Raw genomic sequence first — 17327 nt, 5'->3', positions numbered from 1 at the left:
GTTGTCTAGCCGCAAACTCGTCGAAGCTTTTTGAAAAGGGGAACTAACCTTATTTTTCTTAAACCATCTCAAGCAAAAAGTGAAAATTTAGATCTCGATTCCATCAAATAATAGAATAAGCTTGTCTGGATCGCATAATACTTCCAAGCAGCCATCAAAGCTTATTTCTGTTAATACCTGTTTGATTGAATACTAGACTTTGAATCGTCCAAGTGAACGAATACTTTTGTTCTCAAATTCCACCTGTTTGTTTCCACTTGTGTTTTGTTTTAGTTCATCGACGCTTACAAAAGTCAAGAAGCAGTGACCAGAAACCTTAAAAAAACACAAAAGACATAAATTAGCAAATTAAAGAGAACTGAAAGGAGTTTAAGACAATGTTCAAATGTTTTAAAGAACTCGGGCGTTGAAATAACCAGAACAAACAATAATAGTCCACCAAACTATTTCACCGAAAAGCATAAATAATGAAGATGGCTACAGAGCTCGTAAACACGTATAAGTCATCAAATTTCACTGTAAAAACAGAAATAACATCTTAAAAAGACATTTGGCAGATAAGAAACGGGCACGAAGAGTTTAGCACCCAACTAACAGGTTAGTAACACAAAACACCAAAGCTAGTTGTTGTGAAGGTCGTGGTCTTCTTCAATGGTTGATTGACTTCACGGCTAAGTGTTGTGGTCGCGTTTTCGTAAAAACGTGTTATGCTACAGCAGTGGGAAGTATGGCTTTTTATCATCCGGGTTGTTGCGTTTCAACTGAGAGCCAGAGCCTCGATGTACGATGAATTTAAGGTGAACTGGTGTCGGCAGCGAAAGTGGCGACTGGATTGGCAAAGTCTACAAAAACCATGTCAGAATCTTCATTACAGAAGGAACAATGGAAAACAATATCAAAGGCAAGTTGTTATAAATGGGCAGAAATCAACGCGTTCTTAGCAATGATAAGGGACCTGAATAGATAAGCTGTGTTAACCTAGAGGAAGGAATGCAGAAAATCAAAATGCGATGCCCTCCCCAGATAAACACGACAAGATATTTGAGTTACTCCGAAATTTATTTGGATCAATCGGAACACAATAAAATTTATATCGATCATTGATCACTGTCAGATCCCCTCTCCCGTCTCCTAAATAGTGAATCAAAACATGAATAGTAAGAATTAGAGGCTAACTGGAGTTTTTCTTGTGGTTGATCAGTTGCTTCTTGCTTAGGGTAGGCGTCGAGAACTCAAACCATGTAAAATAGGTAACTATGTGCTTTTGATATTCCAAACTTTTTCATAACGAGTCGTTCATTTTCCACTCATGTGACAAACACGTGAGAAAAATAGGTCTGCAACAGGTAACAACTTCCTGAGTCTGCAATACGTAGAAGATGGTAGCTACATAATGGCGAAAGGAAGTTTGCATCTTATTTAACTGATTTGAAGCCGATTTATAAACAGACGTTTAAGTTATAATAAAGTGTATTATCGTTTGTCTCACGATGTAGTCACTTGAGATGTAGATCGCGACGTTTCGACTGCTTACTGCTAGTCTTCTTCAGGCGATAAGGTCGACTGATTGCACGGTATCATTTATATCACAAAGGTCGGCAAGTGACTACATCGTGAGACAAACGATAAAACACTTTGTTATTGCATCTACCACGATGAATAACAACAACCTTTTCCTCGACATAGACGTTTAAGTTTTTCAGACAACGCGCTCTTTCCAACTCTCACCAAACTATAATAACAGTCTTAACAAGCCTGTTGTTGACTGAATGCAAAAAGGATATATCGAATTATAAATGATTGAATGTTGTTTCAGATTGAAAACATCCCCGGAAGACAGCGAAATATTTGATGCTCAAATTCGTCCTGCGGGGGAGTATAGTCGGTTTTTTGTGCAGTCTCGCACACTTGGGGCCGAGCGGAAGACGTTTGGAGGGGACTCGTGGAGAGTGTACCTTGAAGGACCTTCGTATCTTGCAGGCACCGTCTTCGATCATAATAATGGAGTGTATGAAGTGTTGTTCCTGATCATGGAGCCTGGGGTGTACAAAATCAACATGATTCTAGATTATACGCTGTGTGATGGAGTGATTGATCCTCCAATGGATTGGTTCAAAAATGGTAAAGTAGTACTTTTTTATCTTCATTAAGTGTAGAACAGTCACGGACGGCAAATGAAGGTCAAGTCCTCGGAAGAGGGGGGGCCACTCCCTCACGAAAAGGACAGGGGTGCTCGTCGTGCTTTTTAGGGGTTAAAAAAGCGGGTTTGGTGCCTCTTAGGGTGTTCAGCTTCAAAAGGTCCACAGCGGGGGCTTTCGTGGTAACTTTGAGGATATTGAGCCGAAAGAGTCAATGTCAGTCAATGTATTGTTTTAGACTTGGTAAATCTTTGGGTGAATAAAATTTCAAGCCACGCCCACAAAACAAGATCTTGTCACTTTTAAAGCATTCTTTTCAAAATTTCCGACGCATGTCCTCCTCCTTTTTATCTTGGAGTTCCCCGGTTAATCAAGTATTCCCTTGGAAATATCAACAAAACTAGAGCTTTCAAACATAGTTAATAGAGGGGACTGGTTATGAAGTCCGGCAAACATTAAAGGAGCAAACAAAGATGTCAAGATTTATGTTGGAAGGCCCACGACCGTGCACAATCTTTTGTTTTGCCCTCATACACTATACATGAATTACGTAACTAAAACGTTTCTATTAGTTAGTTCCCCAGTACGAAGTAAACAACTATTGAGTATTGTGCGCGGTCAAGGCCAAAAAAGCGAACAAAAACATACTACAAAGAACTTTGTCGGGTTTCAAAACCATTCTCCTCTATTAACTATGTTTCCAAGCACTTCGTTAAAGTAAAAGAGCAACCACATCAAGAACGAGGACATCGCTGTCCGTGGATCAAAAATGTTGGTGCTAAAGTTTTTGTGGGCTTATGGCCTCTCAGCGCGTCTCCCCCACGACACTTAATTCTAAAAACCGCTCGGACGTTTTTATTAATTCTTGTTTGAATTTGCTGTGATGGCCAGATGTGATAACTTTGGTTTTGGATCCAAGTTGTGCTAAACTGAATCCATGAGAATATCGCTGCACTCATGAACTGTATGTATCTATTAACTGTGATAAAAGGATACCTGTATGCTTTTCGAGCATTTAATTTCAAATCGAATGCAAGTAAACAGTTAATACATTCTTGGTACGTGAGCAATGAAGAAGAATACTGAGAGTTATAATAACAAGTAATGACGGCTTTTAAATCTTGACCTCTTATTCTACATGAACGTAACAATAATTTGAGTACGATGTGAAACTTTGTCTTCAAGTTATTTTATCATAACCCCAAAGCTGATACTGATTTGGAGAGTGACGACGCATTGAACAAAACTCGCTGCATAATGTACTTGATTTTATATGTCTATATAGTACAGCTTTTTAAAAAAAAATGCAAACGGACTTTCCATCCTGAGAGTTCAACATGCTGCCTGCCATTCAACTCACAACTCGCTGCTTGTTTGTCTTTTCCCTTATTCAAGTTATTTACATCACTTTTTTGGATTCCTATTTACAGCTCACTGTTCAGGAAAGTTAAAGAACGTACACCTTAGCAATAGTCTCTTCTCAGAAATGACCGGTTACATCAACAAGCCTTTACTATCTGCTACAAAGAGAACAATCACAATCCCATGGAGACGTCTCAGTGAAAGTGGTAAGGGTTTCTTCCTCCTCGCTTCGTTTGCCTTCTTTCTTTCCTTCTTTCCCTCTTTCATTCCTTCTCTCTTTGATTCATTTATCAACTCATCGGTTTCTTTATGTAACGGTATGTTGAAAAACTAAAACATAGAAAAAACGAAGAGAGAGAAAGAAGCAAGATATGAAGTAGAGAGTTGGATAGAGCAAAAAGAAAGAAAGATCTAAGAGGGATATATGTCGCTTTACAATAATCCCTTCTCTCAATTTTAAGCACGAACATATTCTAGTCATAATATCTTTCTTCATTTGATTAAAATGCCAATTAAGTGGTACAATGGCTTAAAGTAAATATTGAATGTTAAAATGACACAGGGTAAAGCAATTTTTTTAAAACTCCTTTTAAGTTTAAGTGTACTTTTTTCGAAACATCTTCTGAACCTCTCAGGCTCACGTAATCACGCAATCATATACAAAGAGGAATGCATCAGTTAAAATATATCTGCACAGATTCCCCGGCAGGGGAGGGTTGGAGTAATATAACTAACTCGGATCTGTGGATCATTCCATTTGTTTTCACTTGATGTGTTGGGACCTTTTGTAAAGACCGATCAGAGCATGCGCATCAAATGGCCTAATCTCCACCAAAACGTAGACTAAATGTAAATATTCGTTTAATATTCCTTGTCATTAGAAATTCAAAACAACATGCGCGCAGCGGATAACGAGTGTGATATTCAATGTAACTTGATGTGGGATGGATTCGGAAGATGGGTGACTGGATTCAAATGGAAGCCTTACATGGACTTTACAAGAGAAGGTAACTGTTATTTTGTTCCATGAAGGGAGTCAGAAGCTAAGTCCAAGGCTACAATTTGGGCGACATCCATTCCTTGAGTTCACTCACTGTTTATAACCCATACTCCCACCAGTTGAGCCTGTTACTGTGAACTCGTAACTCATCTGGTCCACTATTTGTATCTCAGTTGACCTTAAACTGTTTATCTCTGTTAGTCCATTATGTTACAAGTGTTAGGCCCGGTTCAAACTAGCGACATAACGACATAAAATAAATAAATTGATAAATAAATCACTTTATTAAATCCATTTTGAAATCACTGGCTATCCTTGCAATCTGATTGGCTCTCAATGGTGCGATTTATTCACGAATCGCACTATTTTTTGCTCTAAATCGCATCTTTTTCTCAGCCATTGAGAATGGGACAGTAAAACAAAACAACAAATCAGATTTCAATATTAGTTTAAAGTAAACAATAAAATTTCAGGAAAATGAAAGGCAAAAAGCCATTGTGTGGATAATTTAGCAACTAGTATTGCCAAAACTCTGTTGTTATTGTGTGTTTTTTTCCAAAAAACTTGACGAATGTAATTAATTACAGTTTCTAAATGACGATTATCAGCTCCTTCAGGCTGAACACCAACTTTAATGGAAGTTTCCAACTTTCAGTGTCCATTTTGACGAATATTTTGGCGAGTTTTCTTCAACATCTGCTCAAAATCCGTATGATACCGAGTCCAGTAAAACATAAACAAACGAAAACCACTCAACAACAAATTCAGGGCCATCTCAAGAAGGTAGATGTTTCCAGGTTTCTGGTAGTTTCAAACGAAGCAACAAAAGAGCTCAACTCTGTCACTGTGAATAAACATAGTCAAAATACGCCCCGCTCCACAAAACAGTGAATGAATGAACGTCTTACGAAGCTGGTGTTAGTCCCGCCATCTTGGAAATATCTTGAAACAAATGGCGCCGCAAGAACTTGACAAGGTCCTGAGTATTGAGTCCCTCGCCGAGGTCACAAAAAGAAACGGAGATGATAACGAGCTGGACTCCCTTAAAATCATGCCATTAAACGGTATGAAAGAAAAAAAACGTACCATCCACTGGGCATCGTGCACTCGAGGGAGTTTCACAACTCAAAAGAAATCCATCGCAGAATTACGCAGGATGCACCTTCAAATTCCTTCTCCAAAGACAATGAAAAATCTCAGCCTCAACCACAGAAGAAAGAAAGATCTTCCATCATTGATTCAACCGACGAGAATTGAACTTTTATACCTGAAGCAGACTATTTTCGTTCTGACTTCAAAACCGCTTGTTTGTTTGTCATGCTCGGATGAGTTTTCGTCACATGACATCGTTTTGCATACTAAATGAGACGTAAAGGCGTTTCCGGTTCCGCTTTTTTTTTTAACAAACCGGCTACTGGAACAATACACCAAAAGTCTAAAAATTAAGGCGATAAAATTGTGCGATTTCAAAATGGATCTAATAAAGTGGCAATTGAACTTCATGTCGTGCAATTTTGATCTGAAATCATACTTGTGATTTCAAATCGAACTCGCGCTGCGCGCTCGTTCGATTTTGAAATCACGCGTATGATTTCAGACCAAATTGCACTCCACTCAGTTCAATTACCATTATTTATTTAAGTGTGGAAGTGTTTATTACTGCTGTACTAATTGTGGACATTGAAATCAGCAAACAAATATTATCAATTAAACAGAAACTTGCTAAAAATCCCAACTGGCGGGAGGCTAGCGGTTGGCTATTTGCAAGCGTGGAGGAGTTGAATCTGGAAACACCAAACACAAATCCAGTTATGATCTAGTGACAGGGAGGAGATTTGAACTCGAGACCTCTGGATTACAAATCCAGCGCCCTAACCAGTAGGCCACGCCGGCTCCACGAAGCGACATGGCAACATAATGACATAGTGACGTGATCGCTTATGAAGACATAACGAAAATATCAGGGGTTTTTCTTTCTTTTTTTTTTTGTCATTATTTCCTCATGTTCATGTCGTTATGTTGCTATTATGTCATTATGTCAGGATGTTCACATTGGAAACATAAGGACATTACGTCATTATGTTGTTCTGTCGCTAGTGTGAACTAGGCCTTAGCAACCGAGCCTCTCATGATTTATTCATATCAGGGCAAATATCAATGCACTCGTCGACATGGGCATTACTAACGATATTATTACAACAAACCTAACTTTGTTATTTTGAAATAATTAATATATGTTTAATCCTTTCTTATAGATTATACAACCTTAGCAAATCAACGCAAGCAACACGATCACACAGTTGGTCGAGGTGTGTTCTGGGTATACGGCGATTCACTAAGTTATTACTTTTACATGTCAGTTAACAGTCCAATGAGAAGGCTTTGTTCATCGGTGTTTAAAGAATGCAACAACACATATAACTGGATATACCCCAAGACACTCTACGAACTGGTTAGTATATATCGCTTTTGTACTTTGTTACAGTAAAAAGCAATTGTTATCGAGTTTGCCAATGGCAAACCACCAAACCACATTCAAAGTGATTGCACTCTACTTATCAGGTTGTTCGCAGAAAAAAAAAGTTTTCCGCGAAGTTACATTGGCGACAAAATATAACGCTTTGTTTTGTTGTTGTTGTTGTTTTTGCCTGTCTGCCTGAGCTGTCTGTCTGACGTCATCCTGTCTGTCTGCCTGCCCGTCTGTTCCTTTCTTTGTTTGTCTTCAAAAATTTTTTTTGACTCTAAAATGCATTTCCATTTAACAGCTTAAGTATATCACAATACAACAATCATATACTGGAAGCTGCAAGTGTCCAGACAGGCACTCACCTGGTACTCACATGGTATGGGAGGCGGAGTGGACACAAGATCGAGCGGTCTGGGTTCAAGCCCTGGGCGGCGACATTCGGTTGTGTTCTTGTGCAAGACACATTACTCTCACAGTGCCCCTCACCCAGGTGTATAAATGGGTAGGGCGAATTTAATACTGGAGATAACCCTGTGATGGACTACTATCCATCCAGGGGAAAAAGAAATACTCCTAGTCACTTTATACTACGGAAATCAGAGATAAGCGCCGGCGGTATGGACCACTTGGCACGACGTCAACTTTACCTTACCGCTTACATTACCGTATCTTACTCACGTAGTATAACGATAACATTTGGAAACATTGCTTTAGAAAAGATTTCAAGACTCTAATGAATTTTGCTGTATGATTGTTTCTTTTCACAGACAGAAACATGTGGTGAAGTCAACTTGCACGTCCCAAGAGTTTTAAATTTTTTCCGTCAAGTGATTGAGAGGAAAGATATGGACAGGGACAGCGCACTGCTGTTAAACGCTGGAGCTCACTATATTAAGGTGCTGAATTATTCTGAGACATTTTGAAGAATTGTTTAAACACAACTACCTTAGAGATAAATCAACTTCTTTTAAGAGACAGTACATTTAACTGGTGCCAATAATGGGAAAGATGAACAAAAAAAGCTCAAGTTAAACCGACAGATGTCGATAAAAACAAATGTGGATATCGGCCTTCCTTAGAAAGCACCATTTACATAATTTTTCCAAAAGATATCTTGGCGTTGATTTTTCCAGCCTCCAAGCAAATGCCGGATCGTTTTAATGCCACCAAAAGATATAGTGTGTATTTTAAAACTGATTTCTTCCAAAGTTTGTTTTAAGGTTGTACTGTAGTTGTTGGTGCTACTATTTCGTTTACTTTCCTGATGATATTTTTATCTTTGTTACTGTGCGTTTAACATGTCGAATCCATCGTCCCCCTCATTGAATTTGCTTCATATTTCCTCTTGTTCCTTTTTCACTATGCTATTAATCGTTTCTATTTTTTCTCGTATGAACCCCTGTAGACGACCAGTTTTCAGAGCTACCAACAAGTCATTGTTGCATTGATATCCGAGATCAAGAAACTGTACCATGGGAAACCTATCTGGAAATCGACAACCGCCATACATGGACAAACCGCTGATATTATGGGCGCATTCCGCAGATTCACGACCAACCACGTATGTATTCGACTAGACTTCATACAAGTAACCTACCACTGGGAACCACAGTTTATACGAATCATTGAAAGTATTCAACGCCTTCCACGGCCTCTGCGGCCTCAAGCTTGTCTCGATGATCGATACTGAGGCAGCTTCCAGTAGGGGAAGGCGGGGGCAACGGGAGGGAACGGGGGTGGTGTCCATGTAGAAAGGTCGATGTTGCGTGATCGTTGGAAAACTGGATTTAGACCCCTAAAAGAGACATATCTGATATCTGGACGTGGCTTAAGTGATTTTCGACACCTAAAAATTTGATTCTACTCTACATTAAAAAAACGATCTCATGCCTGATCTGTCAAGAGCACCAACACAATATGATGGCTCTTAAGAGGCGCCCTCGGTAAATTTCAACTATGGCCATTTGGACCAGATAAAATCAAATTCCTCACACTTTCTCAGATAAATGGTCTAGATGAGTGATTCACAAAAATATAACTTTCAGTTCAATTCGATTCGTATTTTAGCGCTGGGGCCACCATCTTGGTTTTGCCACTCTGAGAGGACTTTCAGCGGCCATTTTAGGGCACATTTTTAACAATTTGCAAAACAAAGAAAACGATATAAATCCGGGTAAAAACCCTTTATTCGAGACAAGCAAATGTTTCTTGTTACATTGAGAGGCTGTTTTGACAATTTGATCATCACCTGATTTTTTTTTTTTTACAGAATTTTAAATTTCTTCTCTTTCGGACTACTCATGAAGCGTCATAAAAAAGGCGAAATTTAAAGGAAAATATCGCCAAAAGTACATCACTTGAGATCCCAAAACTACCCTCCACTTAAAGAGCAATGTCTCACCTGTAAAAACATGCAATAAAATTTTGGGGCAGTTAAAACCGTAAAATGTTAGAAGAAGAAGTTTAAGCTGTACTTTTGTCAACAAAGACCGCCGTCCTAATTAGCATAATAACGTGAAAATAACGATGCACAGAGAAAATAATGATGTATTCCACTTGCCTCGCGACATGTCGACAACTGGATGTTCCACGATGCCTCATGTTATATTTCCAGTATGTTTCAGCCACATTTTCGGTGATTAGTGTACGAAATCACTCTCAGACATCGCCACGGTTAAGCAGATTTCAACTCTCCGAAGCCCGCTTCACAACATCTATCAATATTATTTGTCTTTCGTCTCATAAGCCGCCGTTTACAAGAAGTTTAACAATTTGCTGAGATCCTAACTGACCCAGAAGTCTGTTAACAGCCTTTAAAATCCTCCTCTTAATCGAGGATTCTCATCAAGAACTCGTTTAAGCTCAGTTCTGTTTTGATCTGTTGTGCAGCCGCCGTTATTCCACAGATTGCGTTATATTTGACAATGCACATTCCAACGGGTAGGGGTAGGGTGGGTAAGAAGTGAAAATGTAACCGACATTAAAGCCATTTTACGCATTTCTGTGACTATTTTTGCAGGGTAGGGAGGGGGGGGAGGGGGGTCGTGTATTAAAAGAAAAGAAAAAGAAAAAACGAAAACGATAAACAGTATCAGGTCAAAAGATTATGATCTGTGTATCTTGATCAGCTTTATCAGTTCATCAGTGAGGCCCTATTAGGGGTTTTCAGGATACTGGATGTTTGGGTAAAAAGTTAATAGGGTGCAAGAAATTTGGGGGAAATATTAATGGGGTAGAGCGTGTTTAGATCAGATAAAACAGGACATTCATTGAGTAGGAAATCGTTGAGCTGGATTTAACAGGATACAAGATATTTAGGACAAAAATTAATAGGATAAGGGATACACCGACACCCCCCCCCCCCTCCCCCCTCCCACTATGGGGCCTCAACAATGGTCTGCTATTAAGGATAAAATAAAAGTTTGTCAACTGTTATAAGCATTTATTCTTGACTCTTAGTACTTATATCACGGTGGAATATGAAAGTTTTCTATCAGATTTTAGGGGGTTTGAGGTTAGGTAACGCAGCTCCTTGTTAGTAATTTCGAAGCCCACACTTGTTACACTGAATAGATAGATAAAGACGGGGCTGGAGAATCAAGTGTGTCCCGAATTCTGTACCGTTTAACACGAATTTCTTACATGGCAACCTTTGTGTCTGCAAAGAGATCGAGGCACAACATTCCACACTATATTTGTAAACAACTATCCTAATCTCATTGACAGCCATTAGTTTTTGACGAGAATTTTCATTTATTACAAATAGAATACGGATAGAACTGCAATAAAAAGCGTCTTACTTGTTTTTTTTTCGTTCAGCATTGTAGTTGTGTCTTTCGCTGCCCGAAATGCCATCAAATGCTGCGAAAGGCAACAGACTGACTAGTAGTGCGCAAGAAGTAGTGATAAGCGGCGTTTTATTGAAACTCCTTTTGTAAGCAGTTCCACTTTTGCCTCAGATAAGGAAATACTCAGAAAATTACTGAAGAACAATTTACAGTACGGTTCATGTTGACTTGTTCCTGAAAGGGAAACCCTATTTACAAGGCCAAAATATGATATAGTGACAATCGTGGTGTTCACCCTGTCTTAGCAAATTCTACTCTTGCAGTCCCTGCCGAAGAAATTAAACCTATAGGCTGGGTCCTGAAAGTGACGAAAAAGGCCACTCGTTTCAATGAAAAACAAAAAAACTACCTTGAAGAAAAGTTTTTCTCGGGTCAGGAGACGGCCATAAAAGTCGAAGCAATTACTGTAGCACAAAAGATGAGGCGCTCAAAAGATGAGGCCAGAATTGGGCGGTTCACCTGTGATGAGTTCCTGACTCCTTGCCACATTTAATCCTTCCTCTCGAGAATGGCTTCAAAGCTCAGAAACAGACAGGAGAAGGTCCTCCAAGAAGACCCAATAGCCGCTGAGAATCAAGCTGCAGATATTTTTGACAATTGTCAGTTAACTCATCCAATTGCTTATGACTTATTCAACTTGTGTGCCGTAAACGCATCTATAATGTCTTTAAAAAGCTAAGCGTCAACATTAGTGCTTCGCTTGATAGATGCGGGTATTTTAAAGCGCCCTGCATAGGGTTGAAAACTAGTCTTGTGCAGACATGCAGCTGTGCTCCATCACAGAACTGAACGACATTAGCGGCTGTGGGGTGCCTCAGGCTCATAACGAATGGTGCCTACAAAATACAAACGTGTTTCCGCCAAATTAAGAAAACGTGGAAAAAGTACATCTTAGCCAGGGTTATTAGAATCCACAAAGAAAACTAGGGGTAGTCATTGATTTTTCCGACATAATTAGCTACTGCTGACGGTAGCATTTTTCTGATAAAAAGGTAAAGATATTTCTTCACAGATTCTCCTAAGATTCGCCTTTACATGCAGAAAAATAAACATATTAAAAAACATCTTTAAACTACGTGGTAAGTGGTAACATAAAAACCACTTTTGATATGTATTTAATAACAGAATCGTCGCAACAGCGCTTTGAGCGTCCCTGGACAGCACTCCTCTGGCTTAGCCAAAATACAGTCTACATAACTTTTCCTCACAGCCAAAAACTAATGCATTGTTGAATAGGCTTGCCACTTCCAATTCATACCATAAAATGTAGCTGTAGTTAAATGAGTTGTTTCACCCTTTCGAAAACTTTGTCGGTGTTCGTTGCATTTTTTCCTGTTACTTCCCAAGTAAGTTAAACATTGACGTCTATCGCAGTTGTTTTGCGCGCGCATCATGCCATCTGCAGTTGAAGTTCAGTATGATTTTTTCTATGGATACGATAAAAGCTAGTTTTTCAGCTGGATGCCGTTCACAGTTAGTGCTTAGCGATATGCTGTTTTTCTGGTAATCCCGGTTTTAGTACAGGCTCGTAATTTTAGTGCGAAATTTGTTTCGGCCACAATAGGATTTTTTGTTTTAAGTCGCACGTTTGGTAGGATAGTTAATTACTCACTCGTTCCAACCCAAGCGCGCACCTGGCGTTTAAAGCATGCCTTACGTAATGCACAGACCGTGTGCCCACAAAAAAGAAGGGACCGTCCTTAATTGCCCTTCAATAATTTTCTGAGCATTTTCTTTTCCGATGCAAAAGTGAAACGGCTAAGAAAATGTAAGGAGTTTCAATAAAACGTCGCTTACCATTACTTCCTGCGCACTATTCGTCAGTCTATTGTCTTTTGCAAAATTTCACGGCACTTCCGGCAGCGAAAGACGCAACTGTCCCGCTTTATCTCATCTAAACATGTACTACCCCATCAATTTTTCCCCTAAATTTCTTGCATCCTATTAATTTTTTACCCAAATATCCAGTATCCTGAAAACCCCTAATAGGGCCTCACTGATGAACTGATAAAGCTGATCAAGATACACAGATCATAATCTCTTGACCTGATACTGTCTATCGTTTTCGTTTTTTCTTTCTTTCTTTTTTTTTTAATACACGACCCCCCCTCTCCACCTACCCTGCAAAAATAACCTAGAAAATGCCTGCAAGCAGAAGCTCGTGTTCAAATCATTCTGGTAAAGCCAGTTACTAGTTTAGCCACAGAAATGCGTAAAATGGCTTTAATGGCGGTTACATTTTCACTTCCTACCCACCCTACCCCGACCCGTTGAAATGTGCATTTGTCAAATGTAACGCAATCTGTGGAATAATGGCGGCTGCACAACAGATCAAAACAGAACTGAGCTTAAACGAGTTCTTGATGAGAATCCTCGATTAAGAGGAGGATTTTAAAGGCGGCTAACAGACTTCTGGGTCAGTTAGGATCTCAGCAAATTGTTAAACTTCTTGTAAACGGCGGCTTATGAGACGAAAGACAAACAAGAAGATCTGTTAGATCTTATAACCGCGCTTTTAAAATTTAACTGTTTTCTTAGTACTACAGTCGCAACGCAGTCCATATTCCAAAGCAATCTTTGATGATTCATTGATTACTGTAGACATCACATCACTTGATCAACACACACTCTATTATTGCACCATCAGTCGTAGCCGTTGTGACATCTCCGATGACGTAATAGTCTTAATCTGGAACTTTCTTCGGGATATGTATGGACATGAAGATACGAACACTATTACAAACCGCTTTCTTTCTTTAAAGTCACGATTAAATTTAATTGTTTTTTTCCCTTGAGTTAAGGGTTAGCAAAGAAGTCACACAAGTCACATAATTCAAGAATTGCGTTATCTACGGCTATCTTTAGTACGGTGGTTATTTCCCTATCAATGACGTAATCTTTGCACGTTCTGACACGTTCTTTGCTTGGCTTGCAAATATTTAATTTTCCTTCCGATCTATGAACTTGCTGCGATGAAACAGTCAAAGGATTTACTTCATTTGCCTAAAACCACAAGAAATACTCGCAAAATTACAAATAAATTAATGACCGTCGCTTCTGCCGAAATAAACTTGCAAAGTAAACACGATCTTATTTGTCACGTAGCGAAAGTGAAAGCTGCAACGTCAGCGCATTCCATGGCTGACGTAATACCTTTTTTCAGCGTATTTATTATACCCTTTAAATCCAACGCTTTGATAAAACGAAAAGAAAATATATTTTACCCACAAAAAAGAAAACAATATCCGTAAAATTGTCCGTGTATTTATGTTTTAACAGCTTCTGGCGGAAAAACATCACACGTTGCATGACTCAAAGTTTGGCCGAGCGGAGGTCTGCGTCTGGTCACCGACAAAAAAAAAATAAATAAACCACGGGTAAACCTAGAACCGCGCTCGGCCCATGGCCGCGCGGTTAATAATATTGATAGATGTTATGAAGCGGGCTTCGTAGAGTTGAAATCTGCTTAACCGTGGCGATGTCTGAGAGTGATTTCGTACACTAATCACCGAAAATGTGGCTGAAACATACTGGAAATATAACATGAGGCATCGTGGAACATCCAGTTGTCGACATGTCGCGAGGCAAGTGGAATACATCATTATTTTCTCAGTGCATCGTTATTTTCACGTTATTTTGCTAATTAGGATGGCGGTCTTTGTTAACAAAAGCACAGCTTAAACTTCTTCTTCTAACATTTTACGGTTACAGGTGAGACATTGCTCTTTAAGTGGAGAGTAGTTTTGGAATCTCAAGTGATGTACTTTTGGCGATATTTTCCTTTAAATTTCGCCTTTTTTTATGACGCTTCATGAGTAGTCCGAAAGAGAAGAAATTTAAAATTCTGTAAAGAAAATCAGGTGATGATCAAATTGCCAAAACAGCCTCTCAATGTAACAAGAAACATTTGCTTGTCTCGAATAAAGGGTTTTTACCCGGATTTATATCGTTTTCTTTGTATGGCAAATTGTTAAAAATGTGCCCTAAAATGGCCGCTGAAAGTCCTCTCAGAGGGGCAAGACCAAGGTGGTGGCCCCAGCGCCAATACGAATCGAATTGAACTGAAAGTTATATTTTTGTGAATCACTTATCTAGACCATTTATCTGAGAAAGTGTGAGGAATTTGATTTTTTCTGGTCCAAATGGCCATAGTTGAAATTTACCGAGGGCGCCTCTTAATACCTTCCCCCTTGACTGCCAAACTTTATCAGCGTTCGGCCCTGAACACGTTAACTGATACCAAAATGTGCAATTTTTACTCCTAAGCCGAAGCACATCCCGGCCCTTTCACACCCTAGCCCTGGGGTGGGGAAGCTTACTTGACCCCAAAATGTCCCAGGAATTTAGGTTTTTCATGTTCAATGCGGCAAGCAGTGGAGAAGACGCCACGTAGGCTAATGGTGTGAGCCCTTACTCTAAAACTAAAGCTTAGTTGGACCACTGTGAATAATAAGGCTCCGTCTTAGATGGCAACACAGCCTGGGTGGAGCCAGATTTAAAAATTTTCAATTATAGAAAAACTATGTATGCTGCGAAGAAATGCAAATGATAATCGCAAAAATACAATTAACGTAGGACTGAACTATTTATATTTATTAATTTTCAGAGGATCCAGTTGTACAACGCTTTTGCCAACTCGGCAATGTGTGCAAGTGGTATCACTGTATTGGACGTCTATCCCATCAGCGACTCATACCCACCTGGAACCAAGGACGGCATACACTACAATAACGAAGCTTTCAACCCCGTCATAGAACTTTTGGAAAGATACTTTTCCTCGTAGCCTTAAAATAGCGATGATTTGAGAATTGACTTTTTAGCAAAATTAATAAATCCATGAAGTTTTGCATCTGCAAAGGTACAAACTTGTTCCCATGGCCTTTTCCCTTACCTGGGAAAAGGCCATGGGAACGAGGCTAGCATGGGAACGAGGTTAGCATTAGAGAGCTTCTTGATGATCGCCATATTGCCATCACCGACATTACTGTACTTTATTATATCTCTCAGTTAGTACGCGCGCTGTGATTGGTCAATTCAGCGGGCCGTATTTTACTGTACGGCTCACTACAATTTAAAGCCGTTATTGTTGCCAAAGTTTTTCGTGATTTATCGCCAAGTTCTCTTAACTTTTTCAGCAAGTAAGAGTTTAAAACTTTCTTTTACTTCTGAAATTGTATATTAAAACCTGCTAGCGACGTAAGAGTCACTTAACAACGACTTCAAGCGTCAGAAATTTGAAGGCATTCTGCGTGAGAAGAAATCGTTCCCGAACCCGTCAGACACACGGTAGAAATATGATAAATATCTTACTAACCTCGTTTTCTCCGTCCGTACTGTAAGTTACGGAACCTCGTTTTCCCCCTTCGATTTATGGCCCAAGCGATACTCGCGCGATGGGGAAAAAATCGGTCCATAACTTACAGTACGGCCCGCGAACTCGGTTAATAAGATGTATGCATTCCCAGGATATTTTACTCCCGGCATTTTATACAGTGACGTCATAAGGGTGCTTTTGCTTTTTGCTTTTTATTGCTCAGGATTAGTTTATTGAACTCTGTTTAAGACCAAAGTTTTAGTTTTGAATTGTTTTGAATTTTTTTGTTTGTTTATTTGTGTGTTTGTATGTATGCCATGTGAAAACATAATTTCTAATAAAGTTTATAAATATCCAATGCCTTCGACATGATATACACCATACAAAAGCATACAATAATTCTACCGAGTGTGACTGAAAGCTTTAACGTAACCTTAACCAGTTAAGATTCCCCCTCCTCTGTCAGTTTTTCTTTTGCTCAGTTCTGGCGGTAGTAAGTAATTAAGAATTCCCGTTCTAAAATATTTGTTTGATACGTGACAAGGTCCAAAGTATTTCGCTGGTTTCGTGCTTCGCGCTCGTGGTCGCGCTCCGCGCTCGTGTATCGCGCTTCGCTTTAGCGTTTCGCTCTCGCCTGTTCTGCAGGCTAGGTTTTCAGTTGCTGTTTGTGCAAGTGTCTTGACATCTGAATAGAGGGGGTAAGTTTCTAAAGAAACTATGGTGCTGCTTCGATGGGCAGTATAACAAGATAATTTGGTTTTATTAACGGGGTTGATAATGTGAATTGGCCACCGTAAAGGGATTCGAAAGCTCACGTCTCGAGCGTTAGCCCTTAGTCGGAGCGAATCGTGACATCTGCCTAGTGTTTGACCCCTATATTGTCAGGTTTTTCACACCTTTAAATTACACAAAGTCGCATTGGACAGAATATTCAAATTTGGTTAGACATTCATAGAAATTTTTAGCAGCTGAATAAAAGATACCCGGCGCGCTACCGGATAGCTCGAGGGTTTTCGGCCGGAAAACTTTGATAGCGCGTTGAACTTTAGGACACTTTCGTAAACAAATACGACACGTGGAATACCTTAAAATATACAAAGGCTTTCTACCATTTGGATTGGTTATTGTCTACATGATTAAGGGATACATAAACAAAGAGTTTTAACAACGTATTCGCCCATCCGTGAAATTGCTCTCC

At 39.5% G+C, this 17327-nt stretch overlaps 1 protein-coding gene across 1 annotated transcript; it reads left to right on the top strand.

Annotated features, from left to right (window-relative positions):
* The first annotated feature begins 326 nt into the window (after nucleotides 1-326).
* LOC145482918 (uncharacterized) lies at nucleotides 327-17229 on the top strand. The gene is made up of 8 exons (XM_081461561.1): nucleotides 327-901; nucleotides 1817-2121; nucleotides 3569-3706; nucleotides 4382-4507; nucleotides 6756-6952; nucleotides 7735-7863; nucleotides 8373-8528; nucleotides 15422-17229. The coding sequence occupies exons 1-8, from the start codon at nucleotides 708-710 to the stop codon at nucleotides 15596-15598; spliced, it is 1422 nt and encodes a 473-aa protein (XP_081317687.1). The 5' UTR covers nucleotides 327-707; the 3' UTR covers nucleotides 15599-17229.
* The last annotated feature ends 98 nt before the right edge of the window (nucleotides 17230-17327 follow it).

This window comes from Orbicella franksi, chromosome 3, assembly GCF_964199315.1.
Source record: "Orbicella franksi chromosome 3, jaOrbFran1.1, whole genome shotgun sequence".
Lineage (NCBI taxonomy): Eukaryota > Metazoa > Cnidaria > Anthozoa > Scleractinia > Merulinidae > Orbicella > Orbicella franksi.
The sequence above is the reverse complement of the archived record's forward strand: the minus strand, read 5'-3'. Positions and strand labels throughout refer to the sequence as shown.

Excerpts from the sequence above, each read along its gene's own strand:
- LOC145482918 (XM_081461561.1), top strand. The coding sequence starts at position 708 with ATGCTACAGCAGTGGGAAGTATGGCTTTTTATCATCCGGGTTGTTGCG. Across the intron at positions 902-1,816 it reads AATGGAAAACAATATCAAAG|ATTGAAAACATCCCCGGAAG; the intron begins GCAAGTTGTTAT and ends ATGTTGTTTCAG. Across the intron at positions 3,707-4,381 it reads GAGACGTCTCAGTGAAAGTG|AAATTCAAAACAACATGCGC; the intron begins GTAAGGGTTTCT and ends CCTTGTCATTAG.